Source organism: Phyllobates terribilis, unplaced genomic scaffold, assembly GCF_046119375.1.
Source record: "Phyllobates terribilis strain yellow unplaced genomic scaffold, ASM4611937v1 Scaffold_9__5_contigs__length_417890890, whole genome shotgun sequence".
NCBI classification, from domain to species: domain Eukaryota; kingdom Metazoa; phylum Chordata; class Amphibia; order Anura; family Dendrobatidae; genus Phyllobates; species Phyllobates terribilis.
Window position 1 is genome coordinate 407,964,149 of NW_027362769.1, and position 25,620 is coordinate 407,989,768.

A 25,620-nucleotide genomic window follows, 5' to 3' on the forward strand; every position below is an offset into this window, starting at 1 on the left:
CATTGTTTCGTCAGTCTTTTCCTTTTTTTTCTCTTTTCTTTCCTCAATAATATATTTGACCAATACGGATACTAATAAGTTTCGCAGAAGTTGATCTGTAACCTCTGAGCCTTCCAGGTATGAGGAAGTGTTAGGGACAATCATGGCTGTAATGATAGATCACACTGATCAAGAAGGAAGATAACAGCTCTTGGGAATATAATATCAGAAGGACTTTGTCTCCTTTCAGTCGCTCCAGTCAGTAAGAAAAGAGCAATCTGAGGAGAAGACATGGACAGCGATGAGCTGAGATGCTTTATTAAAGACTTCAGCTTTGATCGATGTAAGAGAGGAAACCAAGGCTTTAACCGCATCCTCATCCAACTCTTTGGCCTCTTGGGTCACGGGATGTCGTCATTCATTAATACCTGCATCTACGTCTGGGAAGACTGTGAATTTCAGAACTGGTCGAAAGCAGTGGGGGCATACGGAGGACACACGACAGAGAGAATCCCGTATAAGCTGACAGAGACCCTCACCCTGGTGGATAACAGAAGTTGCATTGGGATGGATGACAAGGAATCAGGAGTCATCTTCGCTCAGCTCGGTGAGTCCAGAGGGGTCTGTAGTATGAGGGGCATGGAATTAGATTTTTCCTAAAAGTTTTTAGTTAGAAAAGATTGAGGAGATGATTACAGCTAGAATTAGGGTTACTATTATTTATTATTATAGCACCATTTATTCCACGGCGCTTTACATGTGAAAAGGGGTATACATAATAAAAAACAAGTACAATAATCTTAAACAATACAAGTCAGCGACTGGTACAGGAGGAGCGAGGACCCTGCCCGCGAGGGCTCACAGTCTACAAGGGAAGGGTGAGGATACAGTAGATGAGGGTGTGATCAAGGCATGTTTGCAGCATGAGGGGAAGACACCAATTGTTAGTGACAAGTTGAAGAGATGGTTAGGGTTGGGATGAAGACTGTGGGTGAGGTTTGGGGATGAGGTGGGATGGGATCGGGTCAAGTGCACAGGTGGTGAGATGTGATCTTGAGAGTAGAGAGGAAAGTTGATCTTCTGTAATGGAAGAGAAGCTGATTTTAGAGGAGGAAGGCTGAGGTGGCTGGAGCCAAAGCTTCTCTGATGTTATTGATCTTCTGCTTGAAGAATGAGGCAAAGTCTTCAGCTGAGACGAGTGGAAAGGGAGGAGGGGCTGGGGGGCGGAGGAGAGAATTGAAAGTGCTGAATAGCTGTTTAGGGTTGTGGACAGAGAGGATATGAGAGATAAGTAGGTTTGTTTTGCTGCAGTGAGTGTAGACTTGAAACTAGTGAGGGATTGTTTGAATGTGATGTATTGCTTGTTGCAGTGGGATATTTTCCATCTCCGCTCAGCAACCCTGGCAGCCCGCCTCAGTTCTTTGGTCAGGCTGGTGTGCCAGGGTTGCTTGTTGATTCTGCGAGCTTTGGCATCTGTGAGAGGGACAACCGATTTGAGAGCTGTAGCTGTTGTGGTGCTAATAAAGTAGCAGTAGCATGGTTCTGTTTCTTTACATGAGAAGACTTCATTGATTCATATTATAAAAGATTGACCCAAATGTTGTCTGATGATGCAGCAGATTATTAATCACAAAGCCAGAAGATGATGCACAGAATAAGATCATCAGTGACAAAAAGGGAATCTGTCATCAGGATTATACTCCTGATTGATGACATGTATGTAAAGGCTCTGCAATACTGAATACATCCTTACCTCACTTGTAGAAATATTTTTGCCGTTGTTGAGAAATCCATCATTCATATCTTATGTAATTGAGCCACGTGCCTCTCTCCTTCTCCCAGTGCGGCCTTCTGTCTCTGACTGACAGCTCTCTCCATCTGCACCTTGATGCACTTGTAACTTTTTTTTTCTCTTTCACAATTATTTACTTTTTTCATCTAGAGATTGTATATATCATTTTCTATTTTTGTTTTGTAATTTGATTATGAACAATTCATATGTTACTCTACAGTGTGTCCAGGTTTTGATACTCACCAGTGAGTGGGACGTGTCGTTTCCTTGAATCACGGCTTCCTTTATTAGTTGTTTTATGTAATAATAATAATTTTATATGTAGCGCCAACATATTCTGCCACACTTTACAGCCTGAGGATTGATGTTGAATCTGTAGTTGTCTTTTAAGAAATATTGTCTATTTTTCTACGCCTCCTCATCCTTGTCTCATCGTGACAGCGACACTACAACGTTTTTTGTCCTCATTTTTTGCCTCGCAACAATACGATGAAGTCACGGTTACTGGTTACTCTACTGATTATGTTCTGGTCCGAGATGCACTTGGGGCACAGAAAAAAGATCCCATGTGCAAGAACAGTATTGTAACGGGTCTGGGAGGCGGAACCTCTGGGCTACTATACAAGGGAGCGGTCCTTGTAAGGGAGCGGGTGGCGACCAGGCAGGCAGTCACAGCAGGTGACCGGGACAGTCTCTGGGTGTACGGGCAGGAGGTCACGGCAAGTGACCGGGACAGTCTCTGGAAGAACGGGCTGGAGGTCACGGCAAGTGACCGGGGCAGTCTCTGGAAGAACGGGCTGGAGGTCACGGCAAGTGACCGGGGCAGTCTCTGGGTGAACGGGCTGGAGGTCACGGCAAGTGACCGGGGCAGTCTCTGGGTGAACGGGCTGGAGATCACGGCAAGTAACCGGGGCAGTCTCTGGGTGTACGGGCAGGAGGTCACGGCAAGTGATCAGGGCAGTCTCTGGAAGAACGGGCTGGAGGTCACGGCAAGTGACCGGGGCAGTCTCTGGAAGAACGGGCTGGAGGTCACGGCAAGTGACCGGGGCAGTCTCTAGGTAAAGGGTAGGTACGACCTATGATGGCTGAACCTCCAGGTAGGCTAGCAAGGCAGATGGAGGATGTGTGCTCCCAGGTGAGCAAGCGAGAGTCTCTGGAATAGCAGGTGGTCACAGCACGTGACGGCAGAGCCTCCAGGTAGGCAAGCAGGCAGGTAGCGGAGAAGCGCTCCCAGGTGAGCGGGCAAGAGTCTGGAATAGCTGGTGGTCACAGCACGTAACAGCGGAGCCTCCGGGCAGGCAAGCAGGCAGGTAGCGGAGAAGCGCTCCCAGGTGAGCGGGCAAGCTGGTCCATAGACAGACTGACCGGAGTTGTAAGGCAGACCGTCGGACCTCAGGCAAGCAGGCAGGTAGCTGATGTGCGCTCCCAGGTGAGCGGGCAAGTTGGTCCTTAGACAGACTGACCGGAGTTGTAAGGCAGACCGTCGGACCTCAGGCAGGCAGGCAGGTAACAGGAAATCAGGCAGGATTAGGACAGCAAGCTGGCAGGAATCTGGCAGGTAACTGGCAGGTAACTGGCAACGGGACCTGAGGGCTGAAGCAGAGTAGAACGGTGCAACAACATTGCTCGGGCACCTCCATTTTGGAGGAGGTGCCTTATATATGGTAAAGTCCTCCGGCCATTGGCCGGGGACTCCTTAGGACGGCGCGCGCGGCCCCTTTAAGAGGGAGGGAGGGCGCGCGCGCGCGCCCTAAGCACAGTGGCCGGGAAGGAGCGCGCGCTGCCAGCAGAGCGGGAGAGGGACGCCGGGCACGGAGCAGAGCGGTGAGGGGAACAGTGTCCCTGCCTAGCAGAGGGCAGGGACGCCGGCACTACAGTACCCCCCCCTTTAGGCCCCCCCTTTTTTAGGCCAGATAGAAATTTAGCTAGGATGAGAGGGGCATGGATGTTCTCCCGGGGCTCCCACGTTCTCTCCTCAGGACCAAACCCCTTCCAATCTACCAGAAAAAAGGTCTTTCCTCTTACCCTTTTGGTGGCAAGAATGTTCTCTACCTCAAACTCGTCCTCAGCAGAAACCGGAGCAGGAGGCGTACCTGTAGACTTGGAAAAAGAGTTAAGCACCACGGGTTTGAGGAGAGATACATGGAAGGAGTTAGGGATCCGTAAGTTGGCCGGGAGTTTCAATTTATAGGCCACCGGGTTGATCTGACTGATGACCTCCAGAGGACCGATGAACCGAGGTCCTAACTTGTAAGAAGGTATCTTGAGTCGAACATATTTAGATGAGAGCCAGACTTTATCTCCTGGACGAAATTGTGGAGGATCCAGGCGTTTTTTGTCAGCATGTCTTTTCATACGCTCGGATGACAGAAGGAGTGCGGACCGGGTACTCTCCCATATGGAGGAAAATTTGCTAACGAGAGATTCCGCAGCCGGGTTGTCCACAGAGGTGGAGACAGGAAAAGGAATCCGAGGATGCTGACCAAAGACTACAAAAAACGGGGATTTGGAGGAGGATTCGCTCTCGTGATTATTATAAGAGAACTCGGCCCATGGTAGGAGATCCACCCAGTCAGAATGGTGGGCATTAACGAAGTGCCGGAGGTAACTGGTCAGGTTCTGATTGATCCGCTCCACTTGACCATTGGACTGTGGGTGGTAAGCGGAAGAGAAGTCCAGGGTGACGTCTAGTAGTTTACAAGTGGCTCTCCAGAAACGTGAGGTGAACTGTACCCCACGATCCGACACGATGTGGAGGGGCAGGCCATGAAGACGGAAGATGTGGCGGATAAAGTCTTTAGCCAGCTCGGGTGCAGACGGAAGGCCTGGCAGGGGAATAAAGTGAGCCATCTTGGAGAAGCGGTCAGCGACCACCCAAATAACCGTACAACCGGCAGAGACGGGGAGATCAGTTATAAAGTCCATTGCTATATGCTGCCAGGGGGCAGCAGGTACAGGAAGCGGAAGGAGGCGTCCGGCTGGCAGATGTCTCGGGACTTTGTTGCGGGCGCAGGACACACAGGCAGAAACAAAGTCTATTATGTCCTTGTGCAGGGTAGGCCACCAATAGTGCCGGGCAATAAGCTGGAGGGTCTTTTTCTGACCGGCGTGGCCAGCTAGTTTAGACGAATGGCCCCAGTGTAGGATCTTCTCCCGATCAGGTACTGAAACAAACGTCTTACCGGGAGGGAGACGATTTAGACTCACGGGAGCCACCTGCATTACTCTGGCGGGATCGATGATATGTTTAGGTTCTTCCTCGAGATCGGACACCAGAAAGGATCGGGACAAGGCGTCTGCTTTGACGTTTTTGTCAGCCGGGCGAAAATGAAGAACAAAATCAAAGCGAGCAAAAAACAAGGACCACCGGGCTTGGCGCGGGTTAAGTCTCTGGGCATGCTGGAGGTAAGCCAAGTTCTTGTGGTCAGTGTAAATTATTACCGGATGAAGAGCCCCCTCGAGTAGGTAACGCCACTCCTCCAACGCCAGCTTGATGGCCAATAACTCTCGGTCTCCTATGGAATAGTTGCGCTCAGAAGAGGAGAAGAGTTTGGAGAAGAAGCCACAAGTTACCATTCTCCCGGAAGATGATTTTTGAGTAAGTACCGCTCCGGCTCCAGAGGAGGAGGCGTCAACTTCCAGGAAGAACTGCTTGTTGCCGTCCGGGCGATGCAGCACCGGGGCGGAAGAGAAGGCCTGTTTTAGGGAAAGAAAGGCCTCCTCTCCTTCGGGCGGCCACTCCTTGGGATTAGTACCCTTACGGGTGAGCGCGGAAATTGGGGCAGTCCGGGAAGAGAAGTGCGGGATGAAGAGGCGGTAATAGTTGGCGAAGCCCAGGAACCGTTGAATAGCCTTCAACCCCTCTGGTCGGGGCCATTTCTCGATGGCAGACAGTTTCTCAGGATCCATTTGTAGGCCGGTCTGAGAGATAATGTAGCCCAGAAACGGAAGCGAGGTCTGCTCAAAGAGGCACTTCTCATATTTAGCGTAGAGATGGTTCTGCCTGAGCCTGAGCAGGACCTGACGAACATCCCTCCGGTGAGTCTGGAGATCCGGAGAGAAGACCAAGATGTCGTCCAGGTACACCACTACGCAGGAGTAGAGAAGGTCCCGGAAGATGTCATTGACCAACTCTTGAAAGACGGCGGGAGCGTTACAGAGGCCAAAGGGCATTACCAGATATTCATAGTGGCCGTCCCGGGTATTGAATGCCGTCTTCCATTCATCCCCCTGACGGATACGAACCAGGTTGTACGCCCCACGGAGGTCCAGTTTGGTGAAGATTCTAGCCCCCCTCAGACGATCAAATAACTCCGGAATGAGCAGAAGGGGGTACTTATTCTTCACCGTGATCTGGTTAAGGCCTCTATAGTCTATACAGGGACGGAGAGAGCCGTCCTTCTTTTTGACGAAAAAGAAGCCTGCTCCCGCCGGGGAGGTAGATTTCCGGATGAATCCCCTGGCCAGATTCTCCTCAATATATTCGGACATCGACCGGGTCTCAGCAGCGGATAATGGATAAATACGCCCACGGGGAGGAGAAGTACCAGGTAACAGGTCGATAGGGCAGTCGTATGGTCTATGAGGGGGTAGTGTCTCTGCCTCCTTTTTATTAAAGACATCAGCATAAGACCAATAAGGAATCGGAAGTCCAGGTAGATTAGCTGGGGTAGGAGAAGGACGGACGGGATGAACGGGAACCAGACAGGTCTTATGGCAGCCCTGTCCCCAGCGAAGGACTTCTCCGGTCTGCCAGTCAAGAACGGGTGCATGTTTCTGGAGCCAAGGTAGACCTAGCAAGAGGGCGTGAGAGAGTCCAGGCAGAACATGGAAGGAGATACTTTCAGAATGCAGCATTCCCACCTGCAGAGTAATGGATTCGGTGATGAGTTGGATGGGGCGTGGTAAGAGGCCCCCATCCACGGCAGCAACAGACAAGGGTACAGCCAGAGGTTTGGTGGGGATGCGGTATTTCTCTACCAGGGACTGTGAAATAAGATTCCCGGCTGCTCCAGAGTCCAGTTGGGCTAGTTCGAAATAACGGTTCTCCCCGTAGACGATTGAAACTGACAACAGCAGGGATGGAGAGGATTTATTCTTGTCTAGGTGGACCTCTCTGAGCGAACCTAGACACAGGCGTTTCCCGACCTCTCCGGGCAGGCACGGATCCGGTGCTCCTTACTGCCACAGTAGAAGCAGGTCCCCTCGGCACGGCGTAAGTCCTGACGGGTCTTGACCATCTTGGTCTGGTCGACCTGCATAGGCTCAGGAGGGTGTACCTGGTTAGAGACAGAAGGAGTGACGGGTTTCTGAAAAGTAGGAGCTAGACGTGGTAACCTCCTCTCACGGGTGACCTCTCTGGCACGCTCCTGGAACCGTAGGTCAATCCGGGTGGCAAGAGTTATTAAGTCATCGAGAGTGGTAGGAATGTCCCGACCGGCAAGTTCATCTTTAATACGGCCGGACAGACCCTCCCAGAAGACGGAAACCAGAGCGTCGTTATCCCAGGCCAGCTCCGAGGCAAGGGTACGGAACCGTATGGCATATTGGCCCACGGTGAGACTTTCCTGACGGAGGCGTAGCAACGATGATGCGGATGAGGTCTTCCGTCCGGGTTCGTCGAAGACTTTCCGGAAAGCCGTGAGAAAAGCAGGCAAGTTGGACACCAGGGGGTCTCCTCTCTCCCATAGAGGATTTAGCCAGGCCAGGGCCTCCCCGGTGAGATGGGACATGATGAATGCAATTTTGGCTCGGTCGGAGTTAAACTGGTGGGACAATAGTTCAAAGTGCAGGGTGCACTGATTTATGAAGCCCCCAGCCTGGGCTGAGTCGCCTCCGAAGCGAGGAGGTGCAGAAAGCCGAGGTCCGGGGTAGGATATCATGGTGTTAGTGGACAGCGGAGCTGCCGGATTGCGAGACATGGCACTGGCGGAGGTTGTTGGTGGAGCAGTCAGAGTGTCCAGGCGAGTATTGACATTCCGCAGGTGACCCAGGATGGACTCCTGTTGGGACCTCTGACGGGACAGTTCATGACACAGGTCCGAAAGCGAGGGAGCTTGGGTGCCACCAGGTTCCATGGCCCGAGCAAAACTGTAACGGGTCTGGGAGGCGGAACCTCTGGGCTACTATACAAGGGAGCGGTCCTTGTAAGGGAGCGGGTGGCGACCAGGCAGGCAGTCACAGCAGGTGACCGGGACAGTCTCTGGGTGTACAGGCAGGAGGTCACGGCAAGTGATCAGGGCAGTCTCTGGAAGAACGGGCTGGAGGTCACGGCAAGTGACCGGGGCAGTCTCTGGAAGAACGGGCTGGAGGTCACGGCAAGTGACCGGGGCAGTCTCTAGGTAAAGGGTAGGTACGACCTGTGATGGCTGAACCTCCAGGTAGGCTAGCAAGGCAGATGGAGGATGTGTGCTCCCAGGTGAGCAAGCGAGAGTCTCTGGAATAGCAGGTGGTCACAGCACGTGACGGCGGAGCCTCCAGGTAGGCAAGCAGGCAGGTAGCGGAGAAGCGCTCCCAGGTGAGCGGGCAAGAGTCTGGAATAGCTGGTGGTCACAGCACGTGACAGCGGAGCCTCCGGGCAGGCAAGCAGGCAGGTAGCGGAGAAGCGCTCCCAGGTGAGCGGGCAAGAGTCTGGAATAGCTGGTGGTCACAGCACGTGACAGCGGAGCCTCCGGGCAGGCAAGCAGGCAGGTAGCGGAGAAGCGCTCCCAGGTGAGCGGGCAAGCTGGTCCATAGACAGACTGACCGGAGTTGTAAGGCAGACCGTCGGACCTCAGGCAAGCAGGCAGGTAGCTGATGTGCGCTCCCAGGTGAGCGAGCAAGTTGGTCCTTAGACAGACTGACCGGAGTTGTAAGGCAGACCGTCGGACCTCAGGCAGGCAGGCAGGTAACAGGAAATCAGGCAGGATTAGGACAGCAAGCTGGCAGGAATCTGGCAGGTAACTGGCAGGTAACTGGCTACGGGACCTGAGGGCTGAAGCAGAGTAGAACGGTGCAACAACATTGCTCGGGCACCTCCATTTTGGAGGAGGTGCCTTATATATGGTAAAGTCCTCCGGCCATTGGCCGGGGACTCCTTAGGACGGCGCGCGCGGCCCCTTTAAGAGGGAGGGAGGGCGCGCGCGCGCGCCCTAAGCACAGTGGCCGGGAAGGAGCGCGCGCTGCCAGCAGAGCGGGAGAGGGACGCCGGGCACGGAGCAGAGCGGTGAGGGGAACAGCGTCCCTGCCTAGCAGAGGGCAGGGACGCCGGCACTACAAGTGTATGGGCCCTTTTCAGTCCAATAGCGCCATAATGCACCATTTCACTTACTTTGGGCCCTGCGGCTGCACAGGTTGCACCAATAATATATCCACCTCTGCTGGGACATCTTTAAGGCTTTTTTCAGGATATTTTAATTAAGCTCATTGCAAAAATGAGAAAGAAATTTAATTCTCATAAAGAATTATTTAAAGATCAAATTGAGACTTTAAGGGATGTTTTCTTTCAGAGTCCTAAAGTGTAAAGCAATATGAAAATTCACGATGGTCACATTGAATTGAAGGAGTTTCTGGTCACAAAAACGCAACAATAGTCTTCTTTTGCCGGGCCGGTACATTCCTGTGGCTCACCCTAGAGGATCTTTACATTATGTTCTGTCTGCAACGGTGCACCGGGCTCCGATTCCTGCCATCCGCTGTAAGAACAGCATCAATTAGGTGACAGGTTCCCTTTAATAGTTGAAGTCTGAACAAGTAAACTATATCTTGGCAGCACTCATCCCAGTTGGTGCCTACTAATAAATAAGAGGGGTAGGGGCAGCAAAGAAAGGAAAAGTAATTCTAGAAAGAAAGATGAAACCATATGGGTATGGCATTGGACAGCAGAAAGCAGCGAGAGGAGAGCGATAGGAGATGGCGGCAGAAAGCAACTAGAGGAGAGAGAGGCAGATGGTGGCATAATGCAGCTAGAGGAGAGAGGGGCAGATGGAGGCAGAAAGCAGCTAGAGGAGAGAGGGGCAGATGGTGGCAGAATGCAGCTAGAGGAGAGAGGGGCAGATGGAGGCAGAAAGCAGCTAGGGGAGAGAGGGGCAGATGGCGGCAGAAAGCAGCTAGGGGAGAGAGAGGCAGATGGTGGCAGAAAACAGCTAGGGGAGAGAGAGGCAGATGGAGGCAGAAAGCAGTTGGGGAGAGAGGGGCAGATGGCGGCAGAAAGCAGCTAGGGGAGAGAGAGGCAGATGGAGGCAGAAAGCAGTTGGGGAGAGAGGGGCAGATGGCAGCAGAAAGCAGCTAGGGGAGAGAGAGGCAGATGGAGGCAGAAAGCAGTTGGGGAGAGAGGGGCAGATGGTGGCAGAATGCAGCTAGAGGAGAGAGGGGCAGATGGAGGCAGAAAGCAGCTAGGGGAGAGAGGGGCAGATGGCGGCAGAAAGCAACTAGAGGAGAGAGGGGCAGATGGCGGCAGAAAGCAACTAGAGGAGAAAGGGGCAGGTGGCGGCAGAAAGCAGTTGGGGGAGAGAGGGGCAGATGGTGGCAGAAAGCCGCTAGAGGAGAGAGGGGCAGATGAAGGCAGAAAGCAGTTGGGGAGAAAGAGGCAGATGGCGGCAGAAAGCAGCTAGAAGAGATAGGGGCAGATGGTGGCAGAAAGCAGCTAGACGACAGAGAGGCAGATGGCAGCAGAAAGTACTTGGAGGAGAGGTAGATGGTGGCAGAATGCAGCTAGAGGAGAGAGGGGCAAATGGCGGTAGAAAGCACCTAGAGGAGAGGGAGGCAGATGGCGGCAGAATGCAGCCAGGGGAGAGAGGGGCAGATGGAGGCAGAAAGCAGTTAAGGAGAGAGGGGCAGATGGCAGCAGAAAGCAGTTGGGGGAGAGAGGGGCAGATGGTGGCAGAATGCAGCTAGAGGAGATAGGGGCAGATGGCGGCAGAAAGCAACTAGAGGAAAGAGGGGCAGATGGCAGCAGAAAGCAACTAGAGGAGAGAGGGGCAAATGGCGGCAGAAAGCAGTTGGGGGAGAGAGGGGCTGATGGCAGCAGAAAGCAACTAGAGGAGAGAGGGGCAGATGGCGGCAGAAAGCAGCTAGAGGAAATAGGGGCAGATGGTGGCAGAAAGCAGCTAGAGGAGAGAGAGGCAGATGGCGGCAGAGAGCAGTTGGGGAGAGAGGGGCAGATGGTGGCAGAAAGCAACTAGAGAAGAGAGGGGCAGATGGCGACAGAAAGCAGCTAGAGGAGAGAGAGGTAAATGGCGGTAGAAAGCACCTAGAGGAGAGAGAGGCAGATGGCGGCAGAACGCAGCTAGAGGAGAGAGAGGCAGATGGAGGCAGAAAGCAGTTGGGGAGAGAGGGGCAGATGGCGGCAGAAAGCAGTTGGGGGAGAGAGGGGCAGATGGCGGCAGAACACAGCTAGAGGAGATTGGGGCAGATGGAGGCAGAAAGCAGCTAGAGGAGAGAGGGACAGATGGCGGCAGAACACAGCTAGAGGAGAAAGGAGCAGATGGCGGCAGAAAGCAACTAGAGAGAGGGGCAGATGGAGGCAGAAAGCAACTAAAGGAGAGAGAGGCAGATGGCGGCAGAAAGCAGCTAGGGGAGAGGGGGGCAGATGGCGGCAGAAAGCAACTAGAGGAGAGAGGGACAGATGGCAGCAGAAAGCAACTAGAGGAGAGAGGGGCAGATGGTGGCAGAAAGCCGCTAGAGGAGAGAGGAGCAGATGGAGGCAGAAAGCAGTTGGGGAGAAATGGGCAGATGGTGGCAGAAAGCAGCTAGAGGAGATAGGGGCAGATAGTGGCAGAAAGCAGCTAGACGAGAGAGAGGCAGATGGCAGCAGAAAGCACCTAGAGGAGAGAGAGGCAGATGGCGGCAGAATGCAGCTAGAGGAGAGAGGGGCAGATGGAGGCAGAAAGCAGTTAGGTAGAGAGGGGCAGATGGCAGCAGAAAGCAGTTGGGGGAGAGAGGGGCAGATGGCGGCAGAACACAGCTAGAGGAGATGGTGCAGATGGCAGCAGACGGCAACTAGAGGAGAGAAGGGCAGATGGCGACAGAAAGCAGCTAGAGGAGAGAGAGGTAAATGGCGGTAGAAAGCACCTAGAGGAGAGTGAGGTAGACGGAGGTAGAACGCAGCTAGAGGAGAGAGGGGCAGATGGCGATAGAAAGCAGCTAGAGGAGAGAGAGGTAAATGGCGGTAGAAAGCACCTAGAGGAGAGAGAAGGAGATGGCGGCAGAAAGCCGCTAGAGGAGAGAGGGGCAGATGGAGGCAGAAAGCAGTTGGGGAGAGAGGAGCAGATGGCGGCAGAAAGCAACTGGAGGAGAGAGGGGCAGATGGCGGCAGAAATCAGTTGGGGGAGAGAGGGGCAGATAGCGGCAGAACACAGCTAGAGGAGATAGGGGCAGATGGAGGCAGAAAGCAACTAAAGGAGAGAGAGGCAGATGGCGGCAGAAAGCAGCTAGGGGAGAGAGGGGCAGATGGCGACAGAAAGCAACTAGAGGAGAGAGGGGCAGATGACAGCAGAAAGCAACTAGAGGAGAGAGGGGCAGGTGGCGGCAGAAAGCAGTTGGGGGAGAGAGGCGCAGATGGCAGCAGAAAGCCGCTAGAGGAGAGAGGGGCAGATGGAGGCAGAAAGCAGTTGGGGAGAAAGGGGCAGATGGCGGCAGAAAGCAGCTAGAGGAGATAGGGGCAGATGGTGACAGAAAGCAGCTAGACGAGAGAGAGGCAGATGGCAGCAGAAAGTACTTGGAGGAGAGGTAGATGGTGGCAGAATGCAGCTAGAGGAGAGAGGGGCAAATGGCGGTAGAAAGCACCTAGAGGAGAGGGAGGCAGATGGCGGCAGAATGCAGCCAGGGGAGAGAGGGGCAGATGGAGGCAGAAAGCAGTTAAGGAGAGAGGGGCAGATGGCAGCAGAAAGCAGTTGGGGGAGAGAGGGGCAGATGGTGGCAGAATGCAGCTAGAGGAGATAGGGGCAGATGGCGGCAGAAAGCAACTAGAGGAAAGAGGGGCAGATGGCAGCAGAAAGCAACTAGAGGAGAGAGGGGCAAATGGCGGCAGAAAGCAGTTGGGGGAGAGAGGGGCTGATGGCAGCAGAAAGCAACTAGAGGAGAGAGGGGCAGATGGCGGCAGAAAGCAGCTAGAGGAAATAGGGGCAGATGGTGGCAGAAAGCAGCTAGAGGAGAGAGAGGCAGATGGCGGCAGAGAGCAGTTGGGGAGAGAGGGGCAGATGGTGGCAGAAAGCAACTAGAGAAGAGAGGGGCAGATGGCGACAGAAAGCAGCTAGAGGAGAGAGAGGTAAATGGCGGTAGAAAGCACCTAGAGGAGAGAGAGGCAGATGGCGGCAGAACGCAGCTAGAGGAGAGAGAGGCAGATGGAGGCAGAAAGCAGTTGGGGAGAGAGGGGCAGATGGCGGCAGAAAGCAGTTGGGGGAGAGAGGGGCAGATGGCGGCAGAACACAGCTAGAGGAGATTGGGGCAGATGGAGGCAGAAAGCAGCTAGAGGAGAGAGGGACAGATGGCGGCAGAACACAGCTAGAGGAGAAAGGAGCAGATGGCGGCAGAAAGCAACTAGAGAGAGGGGCAGATGGAGGCAGAAAGCAACTAAAGGAGAGAGAGGCAGATGGCGGCAGAAAGGAGCTAGGGGAGAGGGGGGCAGATGGCGGCAGAAAGCAACTAGAGGAGAGAGGGACAGATGGCAGCAGAAAGCAACTAGAGGAGAGAGGGGCAGATGGTGGCAGAAAGCCGCTAGAGGAGAGAGGAGCAGATGGAGGCAGAAAGCAGTTGGGGAGAAATGGGCAGATGGTGGCAGAAAGCAGCTAGAGGAGATAGGGGCAGATAGTGGCAGAAAGCAGCTAGACGAGAGAGAGGCAGATGGCAGCAGAAAGCACCTAGAGGAGAGAGAGGCAGATGGCGGCAGAATGCAGCTAGAGGAGAGAGGGGCAGATGGAGGCAGAAAGCAGTTAGGTAGAGAGGGGCAGATGGCAGCAGAAAGCAGTTGGGGGAGAGAGGGGCAGATGGCGGCAGAACACAGCTAGAGGAGATGGTGCAGATGGCAGCAGACGGCAACTAGAGGAGAGAAGGGCAGATGGCGACAGAAAGCAGCTAGAGGAGAGAGAGGTAAATGGCGGTAGAAAGCACCTAGAGGAGAGTGAGGCAGACGGAGGTAGAACGCAGCTAGAGGAGAGAGGGGCAGATGGCGATAGAAAGCAGCTAGAGGAGAGACAGGTAAATGGCGGTAGAAAGCACCTAGAGGAGAGAGAAGGAGATGGCGGCAGAAAGCCGCTAGAGGAGAGAGGGGCAGATGGAGGCAGAAAGCAGTTGGGGAGAGAGGAGCAGATGGCGGCAGAAAGCAACTGGAGGAGAGAGGGGCAGATGGCGGCAGAAATCAGTTGGGGGAGAGAGGGGCAGATAGCGGCAGAACACAGCTAGAGGAGATAGGGGCAGATGGAGGCAGAAAGCAACTAAAGGAGAGAGAGGCAGATGGCGGCAGAAAGCAGCTAGGGGAGAGAGGGGCAGATGGCGACAGAAAGCAACTAGAGGAGAGAGGGGCAGATGACAGCAGAAAGCAACTAGAGGAGAGAGGGGCAGGTGGCGGCAGAAAGCAGTTGGGGGAGAGAGGCGCAGATGGCAGCAGAAAGCCGCTAGAGGAGAGAGGGGCAGATGGAGGCAGAAAGCAGTTGGGGAGAAAGGGGCAGATGGCGGCAGAAAGCAGCTAGAGGAGATAGGGGCAGATGGTGACAGAAAGCAGCTAGACGAGAGAGAGGCAGATGGCAGCAGAAAGTACCTGGAGGAGAGAGAGGTAGATGGTGGCAGAATGCAGCTAGAGGAGAGAGGGGCAAATGGCGGTAGAAAGCACCTACAGGAGAGAGAGGCAGATGGCGGCAGAATGCAGCTAGAGGAGAGAGGGGCAGATGGAGGCAGAAAGCAGTTAGGGAGAGAGGGGCAGATGGCAGCAGAAAGCAGTTGGGGGAGAGAGGGGCAGATGGCGACAGAAAGCAGCTAGAGGAGAGAGAGGTAAATGGCGGTAGAAAGCACCTAGAGGAGAGAGAGGCAGATGGCGGCAGAAAGCCGCTAGAGGAGAGAGGGGCAGATGGAGGCAGAAAGCAGTTGGGGGAGAGAGGGGCAGATGGCGGCAGAACACAGCTAGAGGAGATGGTGCAGATGGCGGCAGAAAGCAACTAGAGGAGAGAGGGGCAGATGGCGGCAGAAAGCAGTTGGGGAGAGAGGGGCAGATGGCGGCAGAACACAGCTAGAGGAGATAGGGGCAGATGGCGGCAGAACGCAGCTAGAGGAGAGAGGGGCAGATGGTGGCAGAAAGTAGTTCGGGGAGAGAGGGGCAGATGGCGGCAGAACGCAGCTAGAGGAGAGAGGGGCAGATGGCGGCAGAAAGCAGTTCGGGGAGAGAGGGGCAGATGGCGGCAGAACGCAGCTAGAGGAGAGAGGGGCAGATGGCAGCAGAAAGCAGCTAGAGAAGAGAGAGGCAGATGGCGGCAGAAAGCAGTTGGGGAGAGGGGTAGATGGCGGCAGAACGTAGTTGGGGGAGAGAGGGGCAGATGGCGGCAGAAAGCAGCTAGAGAAGAGAGAGGCAGATGGCAGCAGAAAGCATTTGGGGAGAGGGGCAGATGGCGGCAGAATGCAGCTAGAGGAGAGAGGAGCAGATGGCAGCAGAAAGCAGTTGGGGGAGAGAGGGGCAGATGGGGGCAGAAAGCAGCTAGAGGAAAGAGGGGCAGATGGCAGCAGAAAGCAGTTGGGGGAGAGAGGGGCAGATGGCGGCAGAAAGCAGCTAGAGGAGAGAGCGGCAGATGGAGGCAGAAAGCAACGAGAGGAGAGAGAGGCAGATGGCGGCAGAAAGCAGTTGGGAGAGAGCGCAGACCAGGAGTCTTCTTCTATTCCTGCGGTCAGTCTGCCTCACTCTCTCCACCTCCTATTAGTCTGACTACAGCAGTCTATGTATAAAGTTACAGCTAGCTGGAAGCTCTGCGAGAAGAGCATTATTGCCGGTAGGGGGAGGCTCTGCATTGGTCCTAGAAAAACATATGACTGAGCCAAACACCCGGCCGCCCCTACAAGAAGCCTGGTGACTGAGCTCAGTGGGATCCAGTACCCCTCTATTTGCCAGTCCGACGCTTCTACATTCATCACGAGTCATTCAGAAATATGTTGCTATAAGATCACAGGACTACCTCGTTAGTGTGACTTCTCCCAGCATATATACATTGCAAAATGCTATGGCAGGACAGTCACCATACCCAGAAACCGAGCAGCCTCATCTGCACACTCGTCTCTGTGCTGTACTCTGCTGTAGATATGAGACAGCAGCTGCTTCTACAACAGCACGAGTCCTCTAACCTTGTGAGGTCCGGCTGTGGTTGCACCCGCTGCGAGAGCGATCATTGCACCCTGCCACCATGACTAAAGATCAGATGGAGGAGAGAAGTCACAGGGCCCATGAAGAGTCACTGATGTCTCATAGAACACAGGAAGAAACTTTTCTGCTTGATGAAACAAGTTCAATAATCTTAGTGCTATTGATTCCCACACACCAGGGGTTAGGTGTAACAATCGCGGTTACAGAGGACCCGAGAATGAGGAGGGTCTGTAGGGACCATCATTACTTTCAAATAGAGGTGTGACCTCCTTTGTAGAGACGAAGCCTGAGTAGAAGTCTGCACCGGATGAAAAAGAAAAGTGAAAATGAACTACTTCACCAGGCGGTCATTGTATGAGGGTAGCATTAGTGTTAGTATTGTGGTTTGTATCAGTATGGCAGTATTGTTTGGTCACTATCTGGTGTGACAAAGTCACTGGTAAAGTGCAGGAGAGGAGATAGGTTTCCCTGAGGCTGTTGGCTTCAGTGAACTAAAACCATTAGGTTTCCTCGAGCATGTTATTTGTTGAGAGGGGTTAAGTTCATAGTAAAGGGAGTGTTTTTTTGTGAATGACCATAGTGAAAGGTGGGAGGTCATTCACCATATCTCTCAGGGTGTGGTCTGGGGGAGTTTAAATACTCGGCCAGCTGAGGCATTCAGAGTTCAATGTCTGGAGAAGTGAGCTCCAGAAGGGAGCTTGTGTTTGTTCCTGAACCATGTGGAGTTGCTCAACTCTTAGCAAGCGAATCCCTGCTACTACAAGGACTGCTTTCTTTGTGTTACCATTTTTGCTTTGTTTTCCTGTTTTGTCCAGCGGGCTGTGTTTATTTTTACAGATTAAAGGTTGGTTTATGCCACACTATTAATAAACCAACCAAACATTTAAAGAGACGGCGTACCTGTGTCTACCTCCGTGTGCAGCCGAGTGAGCGATCTACCACACTGGTGATAATATAATATATGCTCATGGTATTACATGGCATTATTAGTCCCTTGTTTTGAGCACTTTGTTCAGTAATAGTATGGGGCTGATACCTGTTATTTTGTAACTATATGTCTGTATTATTATTTATATATGACCGTATTACTTACATTTATTACATAGAAAATTATAATAATAATTTTTATTTTTATAGCGCCAATATATTCCGCAGCACTTTACATTTTAGAGGAGACTTGTACAGACAATAAAGACATTACAGAATAACAATAATCACAGATTTAACAAATTAACAGATACCAGGAGGAGAGAGGGCCCGGCTGCTCGCAAGCTTACAATCTATGAGGAAATAGGGGAGACACGAAAGGTGGATGGTAACAATTGCTTGTATTGTGCGGTCAACCATCAATGTAATAAATGGGGTAATAATCACATAATGCTGAATGAACCGGTCACCAACCAATACGTGAACAAGTTCAGACACAGAAGTCTATTAAGTGAATGGGAGTGTGTGAACAGATGGTACGCGGGACCTGGTTTGGAAGGAAGTTTTTTATGGGAAAAACAGGGATAGTTAGATAAGTGAGTTGAGGCGATAGGCCAATGTAAAGAATTACGTTTTTAGGCCACGCTTAAAACTATGGGTATTGGGCATTAATCAAAGTGTCCTGGGCAATGCATTCCAGAGAACTGGTGCAGCATGTGAGAAGTCTTGGAGATGGGAGCAGGAGGATTGGATTATTGAGATGTTAGTCACTATTAAGTCATTAGCAGAACAGAGGACACGGGTAGGGTTGTAGACTGAGACGAAGGAGGAGATGTAAGGTGGTGCTGAAGCATGGAGAGCTTTGTGGGTGAGAGTGAGGAGTTTGTATTGGACTCGGTATCGGATGGGTAACCAGTGCAATGGCTGGCACAGGGAAGAGGCGTCGGTGTAGCAGTTGGCGAGGAATATGATCCTGGCTGCTGCATTCAGGACAGATTGGAGAGGGCAGGATTTAGTAAGAGGGAGACCGATTAGTACAGAGTTGCAGTAGTCCAGACGAGAATGAATCAGAGCGACAGAAAGAGATTTTGCCTACTCAAAAGGTAAGAAAAGGTCAAATTCTAGAAATGTTTTTGAGGTGTAGGTGACATGAGCGAGTGAGTGATCACATGTGAGGAGTGAAGGAAAGATCTGAATCAAATATGACCCCAAGACAGCGGGCTTGTTGCTGGGGAGTAATAGTGGAGCCACAAACAGAAATGGCAATATCGGGCACAGGTAGGTTAGTGGAGTGAGGAAAGACAAGTAGTTCACAATCACTGGTCTTTTGTAGTAATGCAGGGGTGATGTCCGGAGCAGAGGTGTATAATTGGGTGTCATCAGCACAGAGATGGTACTGAAAACCGAATCTGCTGATTGTTTTTCCAATAGAGGCGGTATACAAGGAGAAGAGTAGGACTGAACCCTAAGGAACTCCGACAGTAAGGGGAAGAGGAGCCAGCAAAAGACACAGTAAAGGAACAGTCAGAGTGGTAGGAGGAGAAACAGGAGGGAACAGTGTCCTTAAGCCTGATAGAGCGGAGCATAGTGAGGAGGAGCTGGTGATCCACAGTGTCGAATGCTGTAGAGAGATCCAGGAGATCAGCAGGGAGCAGAGACCATTAGATTTAGCTGTTAGTAGATCATTAGAGACTTTAGTGAGGGCAGTTTCAATAGAGTGTGAGGAGCGGAAACCAGATTGTAAAGGGTCATGAAAACCGTTATCTGAGAGATAGCTGATTAGACGGGAGTATAACAAGCGTTCCAGGAGTTTAGAGATGAGAGATTAGAGACCGGTCTGTAGTTCGCAGCACAGTTCTGGTTGACGGATGTTTTTTTAAGTAAGGGGTGTATGCTGGAGTGTTTAAATGAGGAGGGAAAAATAGAACATGAGAGCGAGAGGTTGAATATTTTATTTAGGTGAGTGGTGACAACCAGGGAAAGGGACTGGGGAGATGTGAGGGAATAGGGTCACTGGTGCAGGTGGTATGGCGAGAAGATGCAAGGAGCCTGATCACTTCTTCTTCCGTGAGTGGTTCAAAGACAGAGAATGAGCTAGATGCAATGGGAGAGGGAGGACCGTGCATGATATTAGGGGATTGGGAGAAAATTTCTTGTCAGATACAGTATGCTCAATTTTTTCTTTGAAATAATTAGCCAAATCATCAGCGCTGAGGTCGGTGGTCGGGGCCGGCACTCTTAGAAGGAGGAGGGAATGAAAAATGTCAAAGAGGCGTTTAGGATTATTGGAAAATGAGGTGATGAGGGTATTGAAATAGGTTTGTTTGGAGAGGTGAAGGGCGGAGTTGTATGTATTAAGCATAAACTTATAACGGATGAAATCTTCAGCCAGATTGGATTTTCTCTACAGACGTTCGGTGCACCAGGAGCGCCGCTGTAGAAGCCGTGTTTGTAGTGTGTGCCAAGGTTGTCGCAGTCTGTGCCGGGTTGTTCTCTGTGTAGGAGGTGCAGCTTCATCCAGGGTACTCTGCAATGTATCATTATAATGTATCAGTGCAGAGTCAGGACATGACAGGGGGGAGATCGGGGCCAACGATGACTTTCGATTCTTCATAAGTTTCTGGGTGTTAATGGCGCATTTTTTTCTATAAGTGTGGAAAGTGGAGGTGTCCTGAGCGGGGTCACAGTTCTTGACAAAGAAAGAAAGAAGAGGATGATCAGAGAGCAGGAGAGAGGAGTTAGTAAAGTCATGCACTGAGCAGAGTCGGGAGTAGATCAGGTCCAGCATGTTATTAAAAATTCTCTTATTATTGTGTTTTTCTGTCACATTTATAGCATTTGTAATTTTTTTTCATCAGCAGCTAACACAGTCTCTATCACTGCTACTGGGGTCCACACAACTGAGCAACATGCCGGGTTATTAGCCCCCCAATACTGATCTCCAAGAATAAGATTGGAGGCGAAACTTATGTTTCTAAAACTGATTTATGTTACCTCTCCAGGAAATCTGCTGCCACTCGGCAAAGAAGTGAAACGGGAAGAAGGATTTAGACTTGTAGAAAGAATAATCATAGCTGAGAAAGAAGTAAAAATCTCCGATTTCATCTTCCCGGTATTTGTGCTCAGGTGAGTAAGAGACCAGACACCGACACATCGGCTCAGTGCTACAACCAAGAATCCACGTCAGTGTGATATACAGTTAAAACCAGAAGTTTCCATCCACTATATCAAAAGACACATATGATGTTTTTCTTAATATCTGACATGAAACCAGAATAAACCTTTCCCGTTTTAGGTCAATTAGGATTTTACCATCAATTGTAATATTTGCCAAATGCCAGAATAATGAGAGAGAGAGAGAATGTTTTAAAACGTTTTTATTACTTACTGCAAAGTCAAAAGTTTCCATACACTAAGATTACTATGCCTTTAAACAATTCTGGATGGCCCATATGATGATGTCATGTGTTTGGAAGCTTCTGAGTTTTTTTTTGCAACAGCTGAGTTAATTAGAGACACACCTGTAGATGTATTTTAATGCACACCTGAAACACACCGCTTATTTGTGTAGCATCATGGTAAAGTCTAAAGAAATCAGCCAAGATATCAGGAAGAGAATTGTGGACTTGCACTACTCTGGCTCATCCTTGGGTAAAATTTCAAAATACCTGAAGGTGCCTCGTTCATCTGTACAAACAATTATACGCAAGAAGAAACAAGATGGGAATGTCCAGCCATCATACTGCTCAGGAAGGAGACGGGTTCTGTGTCCCAGAGATGAACGTGCTTTGGTCTGACATGTACATATCAACCCAAGGACAAAAGCAAAAGACCTTGTGAAGATGATGGCGGAAGCTGGTAAGATTTTGTCAATATCCACCGTCAAACGAGTACTGTATCAACATGGGCTGAAAAGCCACTCTGCCAGGAAGACGCCATTACTCCAAAAGAAACATAAGAAAGCCAAATTAATATTTGCAAATTCACACAGGAACAAAGACAATCATTTTTGGAGACGTCCTGTGGTCTGATGAAATCAAAATTGAACTTTTTGTGCATAATGACCATCTTTACATTTGGAGGAAAAAGGGAGAAGCTTGGAAGCCTAAGAACACCATCCCAACTGTGAAACACTTGGGTGGCAGCATCATGTTGTGGGTTGTTTTACTGCAGTAGGGACTGGTGCACTTCACAAAATAGATGGCATCATGAGAAAAGAAGATTATGTGGCAATACTGATGCAACATCTCAAGACATCAGCCAGGAAGTTATAGCTTAGGCGAAAATGGGTCTTCCAAATGGACAATGACCCAAAGTAAACTGCCAAAATGGCAACGGTTATAGGAAGTTTCGCCCCCAGCAGCTCGCCCCCAGCAATTCGCCCCCAGCAGTTCGCCCCCATCTGTTCGCCCCCAGGTACATTTCGCCCCCGCACATTTTGCCCCTATCATTTCACCCCCAGGAAGATTCGCCCGCCCACATTTCGCCCCTCACGTTTCGCCCCTGGATGTTTCAAACTGGGGGCGATATGTGCGGGGGTGAGATGTGCGGGGGAAAAACATCCTGGGGGCCAAATGCTGGGGACCAAATGTGCGGGGGCGAACTGCTGGGGGTGAATTGCTGGGGGCGCAACATCCAATTTCCAATGGCAACAGAGTGGCTTAAGGATAACAAAGTCAATGTTTTGGAGTGGCCATTATAGATGAGCGAGCATGTTTGCTACTGCTCGGTGCTCTCCCGACCATCACACTGAGTATCGCCGAGTATTTCCGGGGTTGCTCGGTGGGAGCTCAGGTCCCCTCCGTGCATATTTGGTGCTATTTAAAGCACCAATAAACATGCAGAGATTGTCTGCCACACACTGTAATGCTACAGCCATGTTGGTTGTGGCATTACAGTGATTGGCTGGCTGCACAGCGTCATCAGGTCTATATCAGACCTGGCGTCGCCATGCTCGTCACAGTCACTCCGGATCAGACAGTGTAGGGAGAGGAGCTGCTGCTGAGCTAGGGAGAGATTTGCTTGTTTATTAGTTAGTGTAGGTATTCTACAAGATTCTCTACACATATCCATCTCAACTAACAGTCCTTCTGAGGAATAGGGTTGAGCGAGTATGTTCTGTCCGAGTATGCTCGGGCCAAGCTCCGAGTATTTACAGCTGCTCGGTGATAAGGTTAAATTGATCCCGTGTGCTTGATTTGCAACTGTTTGACAGCTTTATTACATGGGAGGAATGTGTAAGAAATAGACAAGAAATAGATATTCCTCACATGTAATAAAGCTGTCAAACAGTTGCAAATCATGCACACGGGAGCAAATTAACCTTATCACCGAGCAGCTATAAATACTCGGAGCTCGGCCCGAGCATACTCGGCGAAAGGGTTAATAGAACATACTCCATCAACACTACTGAGGAATAATCCATCTGCAGAGATATCAGGCAGGCAGTGTATATAGGCAGGCAGTGTATATAGGCAGGCAGGCAGGGTATATAGCAGACTGCAGTGCACATAGCAAGAGGGTCCTTTCCAGTTCGGTCAGCTGGTGCTTTTACAGAAAGTTGTAGACATAGGTCCAGGTCTCAGGGGCCAGGAATAATATTTTTTTGATCTTAATCCTAATTATTTGCTTAAAAAGCAATCCAGAGAACACCGTTTTTCTGCGCCATTTGCTTGTTGGCACTGCAGAATACAGCCAGGTCCTTTCCATATTACAGCACTAGAAATCCAGATGTTTAAAACTGTAGTTTGTCCGTCACACGGATCACATATAAGTTTGCTCAAAATTCTGCCATTTCTGGCCTCCATTAAAATTTAGTTTCAGTATGTCAGTGAAGTTATTGACACGTTTGCTGTTCAAAATAGTTACCTACAGGCCAGGTACTTAAAACTGTTTGCCCGTCACACGGATCACATATAAGTTCGCTTCAAATTCAGCCATTTGTAGTGAGCGTGGAAGATACTGTCCTCCATTTAAAATGGGCAAGGCACGTGGCAAGGGACGGGGAACTGGACGTGATGGTGATGGTGCATGCAGAGACCGAGGCCGTGGGCACGCTGAAATTGTGCCACAACAAACACCCACATCTTCTCGCTCAACCTTCCTGTCCCAATTAATAGGGGACCGCAGAACACCACTATTGAACACAGAGCAGTGTCAAAAGGTTATTGGTTGGATAGCGGATAATGCTTCCAGTCATCACTTAGCCGCCACCACCACCACCACCCTGTCTTCCACATGGTCAAGTCTCAGTAGCTGTGAGTCTGGACTGCATATTCCTCACCCTGATCCTCCTTCCTCCCACCATGCCGAGTGCCCAGAGACAACTGATCCCACACTTGGACACCCTGAAGAGCTGTTCACTTTTCCATTTATAGATTCGTGCCTCTCGCCTAGTCCACTTGAGGCGGGGCAAGAGGAGATCGCATGTAGCGATGCCCAAATACTTGAGCAGCCACGGTCCTACGAAGGCGATGGTGGGAAAGTGTCACAAGAGGTGGACAATGATGAGACACAATTTCCAGAAAGTCAGGAGGAGGACCAGGGTGCGGAAGTGGAAGACGAGGTGGTGGATGATATAGTAACTGACCCAACCTGGCAGGAGGCCATGCAGAGCGAGGACAGCAGCACACAGGGGGAGGGAGGCAGAGCACCCCAACAGATAAGAAGAAGAAGCAGTGTGGTGGCCACAGACAGAATGTGGGCAACCGTTACCCGTACCACCAACACAACGGAAGTTGCCAGTACAACTGTTAGGTCTTCCCGAGTCTGGATGTTTTTTAAAGAATCTGCCGATAAACCAAAAAAGGCCATTTGCACCACCTGCCAGGCCAGCAACAGCAGGGGTAGCAAAACTACCACCCTGACCACCACCAGCATGATCAGGCACATGGCAGCAAAGCACCCTACTTTGTGGGCCGAACCCCAGGGTCCAGGAACAGTGTCTGCAGGTGGCACCACTGCTTCTTTCGCTGTTGTGTGTGCAAGCCAATCCCTTGTCCATAGTGCATGCGAAGATGCCTCCTGCCCTACACCTGTCGTTGCACACTCTCAACTGGCACCATCAGCAAGCACGTCATTGTCCCAGCGCAGCGTTCAGTTGTCCATACCCCAGTCCTTGGAATGCAAGCGCAAATATGCAGCCAACGCCCCACAGGCCACACTACTAATTTCCCACATTTCGCTAATGCTTGTGCTTGAAATGTTGCCTTTTAGGCTCGTGGAGACGGAAGCTTTCCGCAACCTGATGGCGGCGGCCATCCCTCAGTACTCGGTCCCCAGCCACCACTATTTCTCCCGGTGTGCCGTCCCCGCATTACACAAGCACGTGCTCCACAACATTAGCCGTGCCCTCAGCAATGCAGTTACTGGAAAAGTTCACCTAACCACGGACACGTGGACAAGTGCTTGTGGGCGGGGACGATACATCTCGGTGATGGCATACTGGGCTAACATAGTGGAAGCCGGGACCCAGTCGGACCTTGGGACGGAACACATCCTCCCGGCGGGCCCTGGGTCAATCAGGGTTGCCCCCACAGTATACAGCTCCTGCACTTCATCCTCCTCAGCCTCCTCCTCCTCTTCAGCCTCCATCTCTGAAATGACCACATCAGTCACAAGCTGGAAGCACTGCAGCACTGCCTCAGCCAAGCGGCAACAGGCTGTACTGAAGCTAGTATGCTTAGGTGACAAACCGCAGAATGCTGAAGAGTTGTGGACAGCTCTGAAAGAGCAGGCAGATCTGTGGCTCACACCGCTGAACGTACAGCAAGGCATGGTCATGTGTGACAATGGCCGGAGCCTGGTGGCGGCTCTGAGGCAAGGCGGGCTCACACATGTACCATGCCTGGCCCATGTGCTTAACCTAGTGGTTCAGCGGTTTCTCAAAACCTACCCGGAGCTGCCGGATCTGCTTGTCAAAGTACACCGCCTGTGTGCCCATTTTAGAAAGTCAGCTACAGCTTCCACCGCCCTTGCCGTGCTTCAGCAGCGTTTGCAGCTTCTGGCTCTCCGACTGGTGTGTGATGTCCCCCCGTGTTGGAACTCTTCACTGCAGATGTTGGGAAGGCTTTGTGAGCAGAATAGGGCAGTTGTTGAGTACCAGCATCAACAAGGCCGTCGGTATTCAGTTCAAACTTCACACATAAGACCTCAGGAGTGGACATGGATGTCAGACATATGTACCATCCTCCAAAAGTTTGAGGACTCCACCAAGATGGTGAGCGGCAATGACGCCATAATTAGTGTCACCATCTCGCTTCTCTGACTTCTGAAACGATCTCTGCTCACAATCAAAGAGGATGCATTGCAGGCGGAGCACGATGAGATGGAGCAAGGAACCATACAGGGTGATTACACACAGCCAAACCTCATCTCATCCCAACGTGGATTGGGTGACAATGAGGAAGAGGAGGGAGGAGGAGGAAGAATATCAGCTAGTTTCATGCGCTATAGACAGTACTACCTGCACAACTGTCATACCCTCTGTTCAGCATGGATGGCCTGAGGACAGGGAGGAGGAGGAAGTGGAGGAGGAGGAGAGCATGGTCAGTCATCCTCTTGGTGAGGACACGGAAGTCTTGCCTGTTAGCAGTCTGGCACGCAT

The 25,620-nt window shown here is 51.4% G+C and overlaps 1 protein-coding gene across 1 annotated transcript in view; it reads left to right on the plus strand.

Moving 5' to 3' along the window:
• Positions 1–202: 202 nt before the first annotated feature.
• Positions 203–25,620, plus strand: part of LOC141161274 (uncharacterized) — a 69,762-nt gene continuing 44,344 nt past the window's right edge. The window contains exons 1-2 of the mRNA XM_073646071.1: positions 203–586; positions 20,018–20,141. Coding sequence (XP_073502172.1) covers positions 271–586; positions 20,018–20,141 — 440 coding nt within the window. The 5' untranslated portion in view covers positions 203–270. The remainder of the gene's footprint in view (positions 587–20,017; positions 20,142–25,620) is intronic.